An 18,211-nucleotide genomic window follows, 5' to 3' on the forward strand; every position below is an offset into this window, starting at 1 on the left:
GGTGAAAATTATTGTCTCTACATCTAATACACAGTAGTCTCTTGCTATAAAATTATACTCACTAAGATTCATACAACTGTAGGCAAAAGCAGGTTTTTATGAAATTCTTGAACTTCCTGCCAAATTGCATTTGTGGGTAGATTAACATAGCATAAATTATACCTCTATACTCTATACCCTTATTGCATAAACAAGTCCTGGTTTCAGTCCATGAATAATTCCCTAGGTTTTCAAATATAGCACTATAGGTCTTGTCCACGAGGACCAATGGAGGCTTTTGTTCTGTCTTCACACTTTGCAACCCCAGATGGGTGAGCTGTAGGACTGACAGGTAGAACAAAGGAGGAATTGAATAGAATAAGGAATTAGCAACTCAAACGAAAGGGCAAAATTAAGATCTGAATAGTGAGTAGTATGTGTAAGACTCTGTCAATAAATTTTTTAATATTAATTCCTCACAACTGAAATCATCAATTTAGCAATGAAGAAACTGAGGCTCACAGGCACACACGCTTTCTTTCAAGATCACATGAATTTGGCCATATGCAACAATTTGATGCAGGTAATGCTTATTTCTTCCTTGTTGTTCTCTGTTGGGGCCCAGGAGTCCAGAGCCCTCGTGCTGCCCCCTGGCAGTCTGAAGTCTCCTTTGGAGTCAGCCACCCAGATCCTCCTCTAGAGAGTTCCTTCTTCTGCGTGATTCCTGACTTGCTCCTCCTGTCCTCTTCTTTTTCACCATCAACCTGAACTATCTTTCTTACTGAATGTAAGAAGAAAATTCTTGTGGGAAAATTCATTTCATTTGGTGACTGGTTGTTAATGCTGGAAATATGATTTTTTGCACTGTTAGCCATATAGGGCCTACTCTGTTTCACCAGAAGCATGGTCTTGGGTTTGGTTTGATCATCAAAACTGTGAAACACAGTAGATTTTACATAGCAACATGTTGACTTAGTTTTAAGGAAGTGTAAAAGATAGTTATAACACAGAATGCACACTAACAGTGAACCCAAGAGCTTGAGACTCAAAGCATAGCTTCCAGTGTCCCACTCACTTCACACTCACGTCAGAAGGGGTTACGAGAAGTGGAATATGGTGGGCAAGGACCATTTCAATACAGGAAAACCTTCAAGTCTGAGAAATATTTTCAGCTTTCTAGTCATGCAGCAACCTCAGAGTAATAAGCAATTTCTCATTACTCAATACACAACACTGACAATGAGGTATGAGTGCTTGATCTGGTACACTATCCTCATCTGGATTCTCAAGTAACTTGAATGTCCTATAAATGTATTGCTATACATTTCTTTAGTTAACGAGATTTAAAGAGACTCCAAATAAGCGTTAAACCATCAGGCATCTCTAAATCTAAAGGAAAGATCATACATAAACTGGCAATTGATTCTTTTCTTTGGGTCAACATACGCCTAGTCAAGAGGATTCTTCAGAACAAATCCAAATATCTCATTAGTCTCAAAAATTTAGAGATTTTTATGGACAAGTAAAAATGAAAATTATGTTTTCTAAGCCAATGGGTTAAAATAACACATAATTTAAAAAGTTGTCATTAATAAGCAATAAGCCAAATATAATAGCAAAGTTCATGTGAACCTGAAAGGGCATATGATAGGGGTAGGATAGCACTCAATATATGTAAGTGTATACTATTAGTAGTACTTTTGTCATTGTTGTTTTGAAGTCTTTTAAATGTCCCATAGTGACTTAGTGGGATAGCCCAGGACTATGTTCTATTTTGTGGCCAATGTATTGACTTTAAAGGGTGCTATTACATTTCTTGAATAAAATCTTTAACAAAAATGAAAGATAATTTGAAACAATGTTTTCTGAGAGCATGAAAGAATTTCCTGAATATGGATCACGAAATATGATTTACACAAATTTCATCTTAGCTGGCACAGCTCACAACACATTCTTGCATTGTGAGAATGTGTTACAACACATTCTGTAATTCTTACTCCATTCCTTCAAGTCATGCTTGGTGTGGTTTGCATGTTAATGGATAAATAGTAACACTTACTGCCCCAGGTGTATTTGGATTTGCAAGTGATGGAGTCTTGTACTGTGTGTACATTTTAATTCTTCATTTTATTTTTCTAGCAATTTATTTATTTTCAGAGTATTTTACAAAACTATCATTCTGTGGTAAAGAGAAAATTAATAAGTTTTTTTTTTTTTTTTACCACCGGTAATTTTAGAAACACTGCTGTAGAATTAAGCACTCAGTGTAATGCCTCTTCCAATACTGAAGGTTACAACCGTGCTCCATATGGGTCCATCATTAAATCTGTATTCTTAGTCAAGGTCATTAGTCCCAAACATATATCTCATCAGCTGTACTCAAGTAATTTATCATTTGGTATTTCCCAGAAATAAACAGAAATTGATGGGGGTCCTTTTCAAAGGCTTTAAATTGCATTTTTATAATATGTGAGATTTGAAATGTAGTACTTCTATACCACAAAACTGCCAGAAAGAAAGAAGGCAGTTCCATTAAACTTCTATACAAAATGCTAAAATGATGCAATTCACATATGCTAGATAAATAGCTAGCATTCAGAAATGGATTTTTTGGATCACATTTTAAAGTACTTCTTATAGTGGCAAAGAAAAGAACAGTTTTGGATGCTCTTATGTATTTTAATAATTTGTATACTGTAGTTATTTGAAAGACTGCATGGCATAACTATGAACTACTTAGAAAAAGAGCACTTTTTTTCATTTACTATTAACATGTACTTGACTGTAAGAGTACTTATCTCAGGTTAGATTCCCCTAAAAGCAGACGCTGAGACAAGTATTTTGAGTGCAAATCGTTTATTTCAGAAGTGCTCCCAAGAAGCATCAGGAGTAGAGTAGGAAATTAAAGCAGATCATATAATGAAGTCAGTAACAGTTGTGGTTTCAATCAGGTTTCACTGTGGGCAACTGAAGCTCAGTGCCACTGGGAACCAATAGGATATATTTTAGAACATGTCTCAGACTTAACTGACTGGTGAGGAATCTGGAGTAATTAACTACCAGTTCCCTGACTGTCTTTGGTAAGGGGCCGTTGCTGGGTTGTCATTATCTTCTGGCACTCCTGCCTTGCCCTCTGTGAGCTGAGTGTGCTCTCATATGCCAGGAAAAAAAATCCCTCAAGCAGAGACTTACAGGTTTTCACAATAAGCAAACTTCAGAATGTAAAGGTGGAACTAAGGAGATATGAGCAGGGTATCAAGAGTATCTTTATAGCACATATGACTCAAATTGTTGTATTCATACCCATACCATTGGAAAACTGTCTATTAAAGGTTTGGGATAAATCAAGGAGCTGAACTTACACTGTGTACTCTAATGTGAGCCAATGTTCCATTCAGAAACTCTTGAGATATATATAGTGAGGTAGCAGATCACAAACTGTTCATCTCATCTAGAACTTGTAGACAGTGGTTAGTAGAGTGTCACTTTGAGTAGCTCTGTATTATAGTGCTTTACTGACAGACACAGAGCTCTTTATTTCATCTTAATATTACTAAAATTATTTTAAAATTCAGTTGCATTGCTACCTAATAAAACATGGGGTATACATGTAGTGAATGGTGATATGATGTAAATATACCACACTTTAAGTTATAGGGTAACAATATGTCAAATGGCAAATTTTGTACACTTTTATGATCTTAAAACAGACCTCTTAAATAAATGTAAGAAAATAATTTTTGACTTGGTAACTTATTTACTTTTACTTTGGCTTATTTTTCTAAGCTGCATGATCTGGTAAGGAAATAAGAAAGGCATCCTACATCCTTGTGTTTTAAATGAATTTACCTCCTAACCGAAATGTTCTTAAATGCAGTTATGTTTTAAATGTACAATAAGCCTCTTGTAAATTATACAGTGTAGTGCTTTAAAGACTACCACAGAAGAAAAAAGTTGTCCATTTAAAATGAGCATTATTGGGACACATCTGTTCTACTCTTTTACTTCTAATTGAATCCATTTAACCTTTATCTCCTGTCATGTTTTTTAAAATTTTCTCTTCAAATTTTTGTTTGCTATTTTTCCATTTGCATCTAATAAAAGTTATCTCTCCCAATTTCAGGTTTTTGTTCTATCCCGTGTAGTACCATACTGCAGCAATAATATGCCCCCCAAATATGTGCAAAATACAGCAAAAGTCAATCCTTGTTTTGCATCCAGCAACATATATTCTGATTCTGAAAGAATTTTGCTTAGTTGGATGAACGTAAATTATGAGAATACTCGACATGTGATATGGAAAAACTGTCACAAAGGTGAGAAGTGATTTTTTCTTTAAACAAATTATTGCAAATTGTAGTGTGATGATGGAGAAGGAGCCATGGACACATTATCCACTCAGAATCCGTGGATTCTAGACCCCTCTCCAACATTTACTTTCTGTTCTACAAAAATTATGCCTCCTTAACATCTTCAAGATATGTTTCCTCACATGTAAAATGGAAATAATAAAAGATGCTTCTTTAACTTATTTTGAAGAATAACTGATTTTAAAAGCATATGGAGGAACTCTAGAAATGAAAGCCTTAATCATTGCTGACATTTTCAACTGTATAGAGTATTAAATATATAGGTGACACTGCTCAAACTTAGTACATAACTAGTTGAGATAAAGTAAAATCTTCTAGAAAACATCTCACATGTCATATGAGGATCATGTTGGAAATCACTAAGAGTAATAATGCTTCATGAATTCTTTGGAGGGTAGGTCATATTAGGCATTTTACAATGAAATTAGAAAGGCATTTCACATCCTTGTGTTTAAAATGAATTTACATTCTAACAGAACTGTCCTTAAAATGCAGGTTTTTTTTTTTAACTGAGTCATAAGCCTCTTGTAAATTATGTAGTGTGGTGCTGAGACATGTTGGTGTTCACAGACAGTAGTAAGGACAGTACGCACGGTCGTTGTTCCTTTAGCTTCAATTCAACTCCTTTCTTCCAAGTACATACAAACCTGTTGTGTTTAGAGTAAACTGTTTTTTAACATGAAATAATTTTTTAATATCCAATATACAGAATTTAATTCAAACTTTACAAGTAAGGGGAAGATTAAGAGTTCAGTTTAAAAATGAGACTTTGAATTATGATTGCCCTTAAATTGAAGGTGCTATTTTAGAAAACATTCAAGAAAACACCAAGATTGAAAAAGATATATCGATATGTTGGTATTTGAGAACGGCAAACGTAGAGTACTGTATTACCTTCTAATTGACATGCTGAAAATATCAAAATTTATATCTTATAAAAATATATTTGCCCCATTAAAATACAAAAAACAAAGTACAAATAAATAATGCTAAGGTGAACTACACAAAAACACATAAAAATTGGTTTGATTATTGTAGAGTAACAGTTTGACCAGGGTTTCATAAAATATGTGCATGTATTAAAAATGAACATGTTAATTTGTTATAAAAGTATTATGGTTCTAATTTTACCAACACAGTGGCCTATGCAAGTTAATTTCAAAGATTTTGCTGCATTTTTTCCAAATAATATATTATAGACATTTACCTCTTTGCTGTTTTTTAGCACACTGAGTCCAATGCCTTTACAAAGCCTTTGTGCTTCCTGTTCCCTTTGACTAGAGCATTATTTTACCGGATATCTTCATGGGTTCCTTTCTCATTTCATTCAAGTCATTGATTAAATGTCACCTTATCTGAGAATGTTTATCAGTATCTTCTCTAAAACAGCACATCCTTCAGTCCTACTCTTTCCTGCTCTATTTTTATTTTCAATAGCACTTTTAAAATATAAATGTAATTGTAAACATAAATATATTTGTTTATCATCTGTGTCTTCCAGTAGAATGTGACCTTCTGAATAAATGAGACAAGATTGTTCCTTGGCTAATTAGGAATGTGACCTTCTTAATTAGCCAAGGAACAATCTTGTCTCATTTATTCCCAGAGCCTAGAACTGTGCCTAACAAAATAACAGACACATACTGTCTTAGCTTTGTCCTGGTATAACAGAATACCATAGACTGGGAAATTTATAAAGAATAGAAATTTATCTCTCACAGATCTAAAGGCTGAGAAGTCCAAGATTAAGATACAGGCAGGTTCTATGTCTGATAAGGGCTGCTCTCTGTTTCCAAGATGGTGCCTAGACGATGCACACTCCAAAAAAGAGGAATACTATGTCCTCACATGGCAGAAGGCAAAAAAGAGGTAAACTCCCTCCATCAAAGAACAATGTATTATTCAGCAGTAAAATGAAGTGAGCTATCAAGTCATGAAAAGACATGGAGAAAACTTACAGATGTATTACTAGGTAAAAGGAGCCAATTTGAAAAGGCTACATACTGTGTGGTTTCAACTATAGGACTTTCTGGAAAATGTAAAACCATAGAGACAGGCAAAAGATCAGAGGATACTAGGCATTAGTGGGGAAGGAGTAATGAATAGGTAGTGTACACAGGACGTTTAAGGTAGTGACACTACTCTGTTTGATACTATAATTGTGAATACGTGTCATTATACATTTGTTAAAACCCATAGAATGTATAATATTAAGAGTGGGTCCTGATGTAAACTGTGAACTTTGGGTGATAATGATTTGTTAATGTAGGTTCATCAATTGTAATAAATGCACCACTGCAGTGCAAAAGGTTGATGATGGGGGAGGATTGTGTGTGTGGTAACTCTCTGTAACTTCTGATTCATTTTGCTGCAAACCTAAAAATGCTTTAAAAAACTGTCTATTTAAAAATAGTTTAGTAATACATTTTTTAAAGCAAAAAATAATGATTTCATTGTTAGACTCATTAAGCAATATGTCTAATAAATCTGAATCCATTGCTCTGATGACCTATACAGTATAAAAGTCCTTCAGAAAATTCATAAACTTCAGTACATTGCAATTTATGTAAAATTATTTGTGTGTTTTAGGTAATCATTGACCTAAATTTCAAGTCTTTAATAATGTTAGATACAACTCATGTTTTCTAAAATATTAATGTAGCGAATATCTGTAAGTTCCGCACCAAGCTTTAAATCCTGTGTGAGCACATTGAAGGTGCTGAATAAATATCTCTTAAATAGATCAATGGCTAAATGGATGGTTATATAGGTAAAGCCAAAAGAAGTTGAAAACATGTTCAAGTATTTAAAACTAGTTGAAAAGCTGAACATCTGACAGAAACAGAGACAAGCCAACAGCTTATTATTGTATCAAATATTATACTTTTTCCCTTGAGGATATAATTAACCTATAAATAGTATTGTATACAGACTTATTTTGTGTTGATGTACTAATGTGCACTCTTGTCTTGGCTTTGTTCTGCTCATCTTATACATTCTCTCTTCTCCTCTGCTACTATTTTCCTTCATTTATTACAATATATAAATAACATTCTTTCTATTTCCCAAATTACTTTTCTCAATCTTCCTATTTATCTAGGATTCTTATTTCTATGTTACCTTTTTCTTATTTCTCTTTTATTTTCAATATCTTCCTTTATGTGCCTTTCACCTATCCTTCAATCTCTATTTATTTATTTTTCCCTTGACCATTCAGGGAATAAACACTTAGATTTTAACTATGAGTGTTTCCAGAAGATACTGCTCACTGTGGCTTCTGCCTAAAAATTACAAGCTTTTTGAGCATTAAAGTTGTTCACATTCAAAGGGAGGCATTTCCTCTACTCTCTGATATACAGACACCATCTTTCCTCAGATTTCCTGTCTCACCCTTGTATGCTAGCTAAAACATTTTGGTTTTCTTTGTGGCTCTCAAGACCCTCCTTAGCATTCTCTGTTCAAGGCTTCTTTCCTTCATCACATTGATATTTTCCTTCTTCTGTCTTTGCTCCAAACCTCCACATTTTGGCCATCTATATCCTCTTGTGGTTTTGTTACTCTTCCAATGCCTCCCAGATCCAAATCTATCTTAGACCTACCTTCTCACCTCCAGTTCTGTATATCTTACCCCTTATGAACACCTTCATTAGAATGTCCCATAAGCACCTCAAATTTCACTGGTGAAAAATCTAGGCATCCCTCCTTCTTACATCTAATTAATCACCAACCAACAATTTATTTTGATTCTATCCACAAATTATCTTCTGAATCTACCTACTTTTTTCTAGCTCCTCTGTCACTCTTGTAATTTATATCATTTCCATCAATGTCACCCTCTCATATTTACCACATCCAGTCCTGCCATTTGCCCATCTGTTTGTTGCTTACACAGCCATACTTGGTTCTTCATAAAACACAAATTTTAGCATCAGACTCTTGCCTAAAATCCTTTAATGGTATTTTATTAATTTCAATATCTACCATACCTTATAACCATAACTCTCTACATTCACTTTTGCACATTATACTTCAGCGCTGTAAACTATTGAATGGCTGCTGCTTCCTTTTCTTTTCTTTTTTTTTTTTTTTTTACTTTTGTTTTAAGTTCATGGGTACATGTTCAGGTTTGTTATATAGGTAAACTCATGTCACGGGGGTTTGTTATATAGATTATTTCATCATCCAGGTATTAAGCCTAGTACCTATTAGTTATTTCTTCTGATGCTCTCCCTCCTCCCATCCTCCACCCTCTGGTAGGCCCCAGTATCTGCTGTTCTCCTCTATGTGTCCATGTGTTCTCATCATTTAGCCCCCACTTTAAAGTGAGAACATGCCATATTTGTTCCTTCATTAGTTTGCTAAGGATAATGGCCTCTAGTTCCTGCAAGGGACATGATCTCATTCTTTCTTCTGGCTGCATATTATTCCATGGTGTATATGCACCGTGTTTTGTTCATGCAGTCTACCGTTGATGGGCATGTAGGTTGATTGTATGTCTTTGCTATTGCGAGCAGTGCTGCAATGAATATATACCTGCATGTGTCTTTATGATAGAACAAATTATATTGCTTGGGTATATACGCAATAATGAGATTTCTGGGTTGAATGGTAGTTCCATTTTTAGGTCTTTGGGGAATGGCCACACTGTCTTCCACAATGGTTGAACTAATTTACACTCCCAGCGACAGTTTATAAGTGTACCTTTTTCTCTGCAACCTCTCCAGCCCCTGTTACTTTTCGACTTTATTTTTTAATATTTTATTTTTTTGAGATGGAGTCTAGCTCTGTCACCAGGCTGGAGTGCAGTGGCGTGATCTCAGCTCACTGCAACCTCCACCTCCCAGGTTCAAGCAATTCTCCTGCCTCAGCCTCCTGAGTAGCTGGGATTACAGGCACGCGCCACCACACCCAGCTAATTTTTGTATTTTTAGTAGAGACGGGGTTTTACCATGTTGACCAGGATGGTCCTGATCTCCTGACCTCGTGATCCACCCACCTTGGCCTCCCAAAGTGTTGGGATTACAGGTGTCAGCCACCGTACCCGGCCTACTTTTTGACTTTTTAATAAGAGCCATTCTGACTGGTGTGAGATGGTATTGCACTGTGGTCTTTATTTGCATTTCTCTAATGGTCAGTGATGTTAAGCTTTTATTCATATACTTCTAGGCTGCATGTGTGTCTTTTGAAAAGTGTCTATTCATGTCCTTTGCCTACTTTTTAATGGATTGTTTCTTTCTGGCTTGTAAATTTGTTTAAGTTCCTTATAGGTGACCTTATATTCCTTATATTAGACCTTTGTCAGGTGCATAGATTGCAAACCTTTTCTCCCATTCTGTAGGTTGTCTGTTTACTTTGTTGATAGTTTCTTTTGCTGTGCAAAAGCTTGCTTGTTTAAACAGATCTCATTTGTCAATTTTTTCTTTGGTTGCAATTGCTTTTGGTGTCTTTGTCATGAAATTTTTTCTCATTTCTACATGAGGAATGGTAGTGCCAAAGTTGTCCTCCAGGGTTTTTATACTTTTAGGTTTTACATTTAACTTTTTAATACAATTTGGATTGATTTTTGTATATAGTTTAAGGAAGGGGTCCAGTTTCAATCTTCTGCATATGGTTAGCCAGTTTTTCTGTCACTATTTATTGAATGGGGAGTCCTTTTCCCATTGCTTGTTTTTGTCAATTTTATCAAAGATCAGATAGTTGTAGGTGTGCGACCTTATGTCTGAGCTCTATTGTATTCCATTGGTTTATGTGTCTGTTTTTGTAACAGTCATCCCCTTTTTGTTACTGTAGCCGCTTTGTATAGTTTGAAGTTGGATACAGTGAAGCCTCTAGCTATGTTCTTTTTGTTTAGGATTGCCCTGGCAATTTGGGCTCTTTTTTGGTGCCTTATGAATTTTAAAATAGTTATTTCTAGTTCTGTGAAGAGTGTCATTAGTAGTGTTATAGAAATAGCATTGAACGTATAAATTGCTGTGGGCCATGTGCCCATTTTAACAATATTGATTCTTCCTATCCATGAGCATGGGATGATTCTTCCATTTGTTGGTATCATCTCTGATTTCTTTCAGCAGTGTTTTGTTAATTCTCCTTGTAGAGATCTTTCACCTTCCTTGATATTCCTAGGTGTTTTATAATTTTTGTGGCAATTGTGAATGTGATTACATTCCTGATTTGGCTCTTGCTTGACTGTTGTTGGTGTTTAGGAATGTTAGTGATTTTTCTGTACATTCATTTTGTATCTCGAGACTTTGCTGAAGTTGTTTATCAGCAGAAGGAGCTTTTGGGTTGAGACTAAGGAGTTTTTTACATATGGAATCGTGTTGTCTGGAAACAGGAAATATTTGACTTCCTTTCTTCTTATTTGGATATCCTTTATTTCTTTCTCTTGCCCAACTGCTCTGGCCAGGACTTGCAACACTATGTTGAATAGGACTAGTGAGAGAGCATCCTTGATTTGTGCTGGTTTTCAAAGGGAATGCTTCCATCTTTGCCCATTCAGTATGATATTGGCTATGGGTTTAATATAGAGAGCTCTTATTATTTAGAGGTATGTTCCTTCAATACCTAGTTTATTGAGAGTTTTTGACATGAAGGGATGTTGAGTTTTATTGAAAGCCATTTCTGCATCAATTGAGATAATCATGCACCTTTTCTCTTTAGTTCTGTTTATGTGATGAATCACATATTTTTATTTGCATACATTGAATTAGCCTTGTGTTTCAGGGATAAAGACTACTTCATCATGGTAGATTAGCTTTTTGACATGCTGCTGAATTCAGTTTGCCGGTATTTTGGTGAGGATTCTTACACCGATGTTCATCAAGGATATTGGCCTAAAAAGATTTCATTTTTTTGTTGTTGTGTCTCTGCCAGGTCTGGTATCAGGATGATGCTGGACTCATAGAATGAGTTAGGGAGGAGGGCTTCCTTCTCAATTTTGGGGAATAAGTTCAGTAGAAATGATACCAGCTCTTCTTTGTACATCTGGTAGAATTTGACTGTGAATCCATATGGTCCTGGGCTTTTTATGGCTGGTAGATGATTTATTTCTGATTCAGTTTTGGAGCTCATTATTGGTTTGTTCAGGGATTCAGTTTCTTCCTAGCTCAGTCTTTGGAGGGTGTCTGTGTCCAGGAATTTATCCATGTATTCTAGATTTTCTAGTTTATGTGCTTAGAGATGCTCATAATATTCTCTGATAATTATTTGTATTTCTATGGGGTGACTGGTACCCTTTGTAATTTCTAATTGTGCTTATTCACATCTTCTCTATTGTCTTCTTTCTTATTCTAGCTAATGGTCTATTTCTTTTTTTCCACAAACTCAGCTCCTGGATTTGTTCATCTTTTGAGTGGTTTTTCATGCCTCAATCTCCTTCCTTCAGTTCAGTTCTGATTTTGAACTGTTCTTATTTCTTGTCTTCTGATAGTTTTGGGGTTTGTTTGCTCTTGACTCTCTAGTACTTTTAATTGTCATGTTATGTTGTTAAATTGAGATGTTTCTAACTTTTCGTGTGGGCATTTAGTGCTGTACAGTTTCCTTTTAACATTGCCTTAGATGTTTCCCAGAGATTCTGGTATGTTGTATCTTTTTTCTCATTAGTTTCAAAGAACTTCTTGATTTGTGCCTTAATTTCATTATTCACCCCAAAGTTATTCAGGATCAGGTTATTCAATTTCCATGTAATTATATGGTTTTGAGTGAATTTTTTAGTCTTGATTTCTAATTTTATTACTCTGTGGCCCAAGAAGTGGTCGTTATGATTTCAGCTATTTTGCACTTGCTGAAGCGTGTTTTGTGTTTTGTGTCCGATTATGTGATTGATTTTAGAGTATGTGGTATGTGGCAATTAGAAGAATGTATATCCTGTTGCTTTTGGGTGGATAGTTCTCTAGATGTCTGTCAGGTTCATTTGATCCAGTGCTGAGTTCAGGTCCTGAATATCTTGTTAATTTTCTGCCTTGATGATCTGTCTAATACTATTAGTAGGTTGTTAACATCTCCCACTATTATTGTGTGGGAGTTTGTCTTTTTGAAGGTCTCTAAGGACTTGCTTTATTAATCTAGGTGCTCCTGTATTGGGTGTATATTAATTTAGGATAGTTAGGCATTCTTGTTGAATTGAACCCTTTACCATTATGTAATGCCCTTCCTTGTCTCTTTTGATCTGCTTTGGTTTTGTCTGAGATGTAGATTGCAACCCCTACTTTTATTTTTGTTTTCCATTTGCTTGGTAGATTTTTCTCCATCCATGCATTTTGAGACTATGGGTGTCATTGCATGAGAAGAGTCTCTTGACGACAGTATACCAATGGGTCTCTGTTCTTTATCCAGCTTACCACTCTGTGCCTTTTAACTGGGGCATATAACCCCTTTAAATTCAAGGTTAGTGTTGATATGTGTGGCTTTGATCCTGTCATCATGATGTTAGCTGGTTATTATGCAGACTTGTTTGTGTGGTTGCTTTATAGTGTCACTTACAGGTGCTTTTGTAATGGCCGGCAATGGTCTTTTCTTTCTATATTTAGTGCTTCTTTCAGGAGCCCTTGTAAGGCAGGTCTGGTGGTAACAAATTCCAACATTTGCTTGTCTGAATAGGATCTTATTTCTCCTTTGTTTATGAAGCTTAATTTGGCCAGATATGAAATCCTGGGTTGGAATTTCTTCTCTTTATGAATATTGAATATTGGCCCCCAATCTCTTCTGGTTTCTGTAGGGTTTCTGTTGAGATGTCTGTTGTTAGTGTAATGGACTTCCCTTTGTAGGTGACCTGACCTTTCTCTCTAGCTGCCTTTAACAATTTTTCTTTCATTTTGACCTTGGAGAATCTGAGAATTATGTGTCTTGTGGATTATCTTCTTGTGAAGTACCTTCAGTAAAGTACTTCAGTAAGAACTTCAGTAAGTTCTCTTCATTTCCTATATTTGAATGTTGGCCTCTCTAGCTAGGTTGGAGAAGTTCTCATAGATGATACCCTGAAATATGTTTTCCAAGTTGTTTACACTCTCCCTGTCTCTTTCAGGGACACCAATGAATCATAGATTTGGTTTTTTTATATAACCTCATATTTCTTGGATGTTTTGTTCCTTCCTTTTAATTTGTTTTTCTCTATTCTTGTGTGACTGTCTTTTTTTTTTTTTTAATGGACTCTCACTCTGTTGCCCAGGCGGGAATGCAGTGGCATGATCTCATCTCACTGCAAGCTCCACCTCCCGGGTTCACGCCATTCTCCTGCCTCAGCCTCCTGGGTAGCTGGGAGTACAGGCACCCGCCACCATGCCCATCTAATTTTTTTGTATTTTTAGTAGAGACGGGGTTTCATTTTGTTAGCTAGGATGGTCTCGATCTCCTGACTTTGTGATCTGCCCGCCTTGGCCTCCCAAGTCTGACTGTCTTATTTCAGAAAGCCAGTCTTCAAGCTCTGAGATTTTCTTTACATCTTTGTCTATTCTGCTATTAATACTTGTGACTGCATTATGAAATTTTTGTAGTATGTTTTTAAGCTCTGTGAGGTCGATTACATTCTTTTCTATACTGGCTATTTTGTCAGTCAGCTCCTGTATTATTTTATTATGAGCCCTACTTTCCTTGGATTGTGTTTCAACATACTCCTGCATCCCCATGATCCTTATTCCTATCCATCTCTGAATTCTATTTCTGTCATTTCAGTCAACTCAGCCTGATTCATAATCCTTGAGAAGCGATGCAGTAGTTTGGGGAAAGAAGGCATTCTGGCTTTTTGAGTTGTCAGAGTTCTGGGACTGGTTCTTCCTCATTTTCGTGGGCTGATATTTCTTCAGCCTTTAGAGTTGCTGACCTTTGGATGTTTTTTCTTTTTTCTGTTATCTTATTTTATGACCTTGATGATTTGATTGTGGTATAAGGTGGATTCAGCTGACTGTCTTCATTTCTGGAAGATTTTAGAAGGCCAGCACTCAGTTATCTACTCCTAGACTGTGTGCTCTAACTCTGGGGAATATGTGTCAGGCCCTGACTTTGTTCTCTGGCTCCTCGAGTTTAGGAATTGACTGCACTGGGTGGGAGTGGAGGGTGAGGTGCTCCCAAACTGCTGGTCACTACACTCTTGTGAGTAGTGTCGGCCAAAGCCTTTCATAGTGCGTTGGCAACAGGATCCTTCCTAATTTGTACATGCCAGCAGCAGCACAATGGGGTGCATGCACATCAGCTGCATTAGGGTGCTAGTGGGTGCTGGGGCTCCTGCCTTCATGCAGGTGTTCACTCCAGTGGTGGAGGCAACCTGGCTTTAGAGTTCAAGGAGGCCCCTACTGGTGACTCTGTCTGCTTCTTTCTGCATTTAAATTTTATAATACTTTTTGCTTTGTCTAGAATCTCTTTTCAGTGTCTCTTTATCCTCACAATTCAAGTCTCATTAGAGATGTCAGCTCTTCTAGGAAACCTTCCCACAATCTCCCCAAGACTAGATGGGATACATCTTCCTTGTCTTATTTTTTATGTAAGCTTATTAAAGTGTTTGTCGTATGGTTTTCACTTTTGTTTCTACTTGCTTCTCTCTCCCATAAGAATTTAAGTCCTTTATTGCAGAGGTTTTTCTAGTTTTTTATTATTAGCAAAAATAAAAAATCATAATCACAAAAATATTGAATGTTTACTAAGTGTTTGGCTCTATGGTAGGCTCTTTACTCATATTATTACAACACTTGGAACATTATTGTCAAATAAACATCTGTAGAGAGTTTTTATTTCTAACGTTAAAAATATGAGGATAATAAAAATCAAACAAGTCAATATTGTTTGGCAAGGTACTGCACCACCATAGTGTCTGTGATGAGAAGTTATTGTATTAAAATTTGACATAATATGTACTATGCTAATCAAGCACTAGGACCTTCCAGAGATTTAGACAGGCGAAACTGGAGGGTGGCATGACCATTATGAACTTTATCATTTATTTATTTTGAAGTTTCCTATGTATGGAGGGAGGAATATGATACAATTATGGACAAAATTAGATTTTTTTAAAAGCTGATATTTAAACAGTGGATTTATATATGAAAATACCTGACAGATATAAAATTGAAATGTTTATTACCTTTACTAGAATCATTTCCATAGCATCCCTGTGCACTGAAAATACATCTCTCCTCACAAAAATTGATTCATCACAGATATTTCATAAGAGTAACTGCATCTAATATGACATAAATCTGTAGTTTTTCATCTGGAGATACAAATAACTCTCTGAACTCTCAACTTTTCTTCATAGTTTGAATTACTCAATCCCTCTCTTTCTCTCTCCCTTTCTCTCTCTTGTCAAGTTGTTTATTTTGAAATAGACCAAGTAGTATATTAGACATTTTTTTCACACTGCAACTGTTGCATTTTAGTTTTTGAATTATATTTAATTTTATTTTAGATTCAGAGGGTACATGTGCATTTTTGTGACATGGATATATTGCATACCAGTGGGGATTGGGCTTCTAGTGTGCTCATTACCCAAATAGTGAACATTGTATCCAATAGGTAATTTTTCAGTCCTTGACCTCCTCCCACTCTCAACCCTTTTTGAGTCTCCAGTGTCTATCATCTCTATCTTTATATCCATGTGCACCCATTGTTTAGCTACTGTTTTTAGTTCTCCTTCAGACTGTTGGCTATGTAGAAATGGTACTGATTTGTACATGTTGATTTTGTAGTCTGCAGCTTTACTGAATTTGTTTTTTATTCTAATGGTTTTTTGGAGAAATCTTTAGGTTTCTCCAAATGTAAGATCATATCATTTTCAAACAAGGATAATTTGACTTTTCTTTATCAATTTGGATTCTTATTACTTTATTTTGTTGTCTGATTACCCTAGCTAGGATTTACAGTACTTTGTTGAATGACAGTGCTAAAAGTGAGTATCCTTGTGTTCCATACATCAGAGGAAAGGCTTTCAGTTATTCCCCATTCGGTATGATGCTAGCTTCGGGTTTGTCATATGTAGCTGTTATTATGTTATGTTCCTTCAATACTCAGCTTTTTGAGGGTTTTTAATAAGAGATGTTGAATTTTATCAAATGCTTTTTCAGCATCAATTGAAATGATTATATGTTTTTTATTCTTTATTCTGTTGATATGATGTATCACATTTGTTGATTTGCATATGTTGAACCATCCTTACATCCCAGAGATAAATCCTCCTTGGTCATGATTAATGCTGTTTTTAATGTATTCTTGAATTCAGTTTGCTAGCATTTTGTTGAAGATTTTTGCATCAATATTCATGAGATTTATTGGCCTGTAGTTTCCTTTTCTTGATGTGTTTTTCTCTGGTTTTGGTATCAGGGTAATACTGGCCTTGTAGGATGAGTTTGGAATTGTTCCATCCTCCTCAGTTTTTCAGAATAATTTAAACAGGATTGGTATTAGTTCTTTAAGTGTTTGGTAGAATACAGCAGTGAATCCATCAGGTTCTGGGCTTTTCGTTACTGGGAGACTTTTTATTATGGCTTCAATCATGTTACTTGTTATTGGTCTTTTTAAGTTTTGGATATCTTCACGGTTCAAAGTTGGTAGTTTATATGTGTCTAGGAATTTGTCCATTTCTTCTAGATTTTCCAATTTATTGACATATAGTTGCTCATAGTGGCTTCTAATGATCTTTTGAGTTGTTGCAGTATCAGTTGTAATGTCTACTTTTTCATCTCTTATTTCTTTCTTTCTTCTCTCTTTTTTTCTTAGATGGTCTGTCTAAAGGTTTGTCAATTTTGTTTTCCTTTTCAACACATCAGCTTTTTAAAAAATTTTATTTATTTATTTATTTATTTATTTATTTATTTATTTGGTCTAGGGTCTCACTCTGTCGCCCAGGCTGGAGTGCAGTGGTGTGATCTCGGCTCACGACAAGCTCTGCCTTCCAGGTTCATGCTGTTCTCCTGCCTCAGCCTCCCGAGTAGCTGAGACTACAGGTTCCCGCCACCATGCCCGGCTAATTTTTTTTTTTTTTTTTTTTTTTTTTTTTTTTTAGTAGAGATGGGGTTTCACTGTGTTAGCCAGGATGGTCTCGATGTTCTGACCTCATGATCTGTCAGCCTCGGCCTCCCAAAGTGCTGGGATCACAGGCATGAGTCACTGCTTCCGGTCCACATCAGCTTTTTATTTTGTTGATCTTTTGTTTTATTGTTTTCATTTTAAATGAATTTATTTCTGCTATGATCTTGATTATTTCTTTTTTTCTACTAATTTTGGGCTTGTTTTGCTCTTGCTTTTCTAGTTTTTTAGTATGCATCATTAGGTTGTTAATTTAAAATTTTCCTGTTTTTAAGGCAGGCACTTATAGCTATAAAATTCTCCCTTATTACTGTTTTTGATGTATCCCGTAGGCTTGGTATGTTGTTTCCATTATAATTTGTTTCAAGAAATTTTTCAATTTCCTTTGTAATTTCTCCATTAATCCATTGGTCATTGAAAACATATTGTTTAATTTCTATGTATTTGTATAGTTTCCAAAATTTATCTCATTATTCCTTTCTCATTTTATTCCATTGTGTTCAGGGAAGATGCTTGATATGATTCATTTTTTAAAAACTTTTAAGACTTTTTGTGCCTTAACATATAATCTATTTTTGAGAATGATCCATGTGCTGAGGAAAACAATGTGTATTCTGTAGCCTTCAGATTAAATGTTCTGTAACTGTCTATTAGGTCCATTTTGTCTATAGTGCAGATGAAGTCGGATGTTTCTTTGTTGATTTTCTGTCTGAAAGAGCTGTCAAATGTTGAAAGTGGGGTGTTGAAGTCTCCAGCTATTATTATATTGGGTTATATCTCTCTCTTAAGCTCTAATAACATCTGCTTTACATATTGGGTGCTCCAGTGTTTGCTGCATATATATTTGCAAT

The 18,211-nt window shown here is 35.5% G+C and overlaps 1 protein-coding gene across 1 annotated transcript in view; it reads left to right on the forward strand.

Annotated features, from left to right (window-relative positions):
• Positions 1-18,211, forward strand: part of CFAP47 (cilia and flagella associated protein 47) — a 429,680-nt gene that overhangs the window by 155,607 nt on the left and 255,862 nt on the right. Inside the window, exon 33 of the mRNA XM_015443631.3 lies at positions 4,103-4,295. Coding sequence (XP_015299117.3) covers positions 4,103-4,295 — 193 coding nt within the window. The remainder of the gene's footprint in view (positions 1-4,102; positions 4,296-18,211) is intronic.

The sequence above is a fragment of the Macaca fascicularis genome, chromosome X (genome assembly GCF_037993035.2).
Source record: "Macaca fascicularis isolate 582-1 chromosome X, T2T-MFA8v1.1".
NCBI lineage: Eukaryota > Metazoa > Chordata > Mammalia > Primates > Cercopithecidae > Macaca > Macaca fascicularis.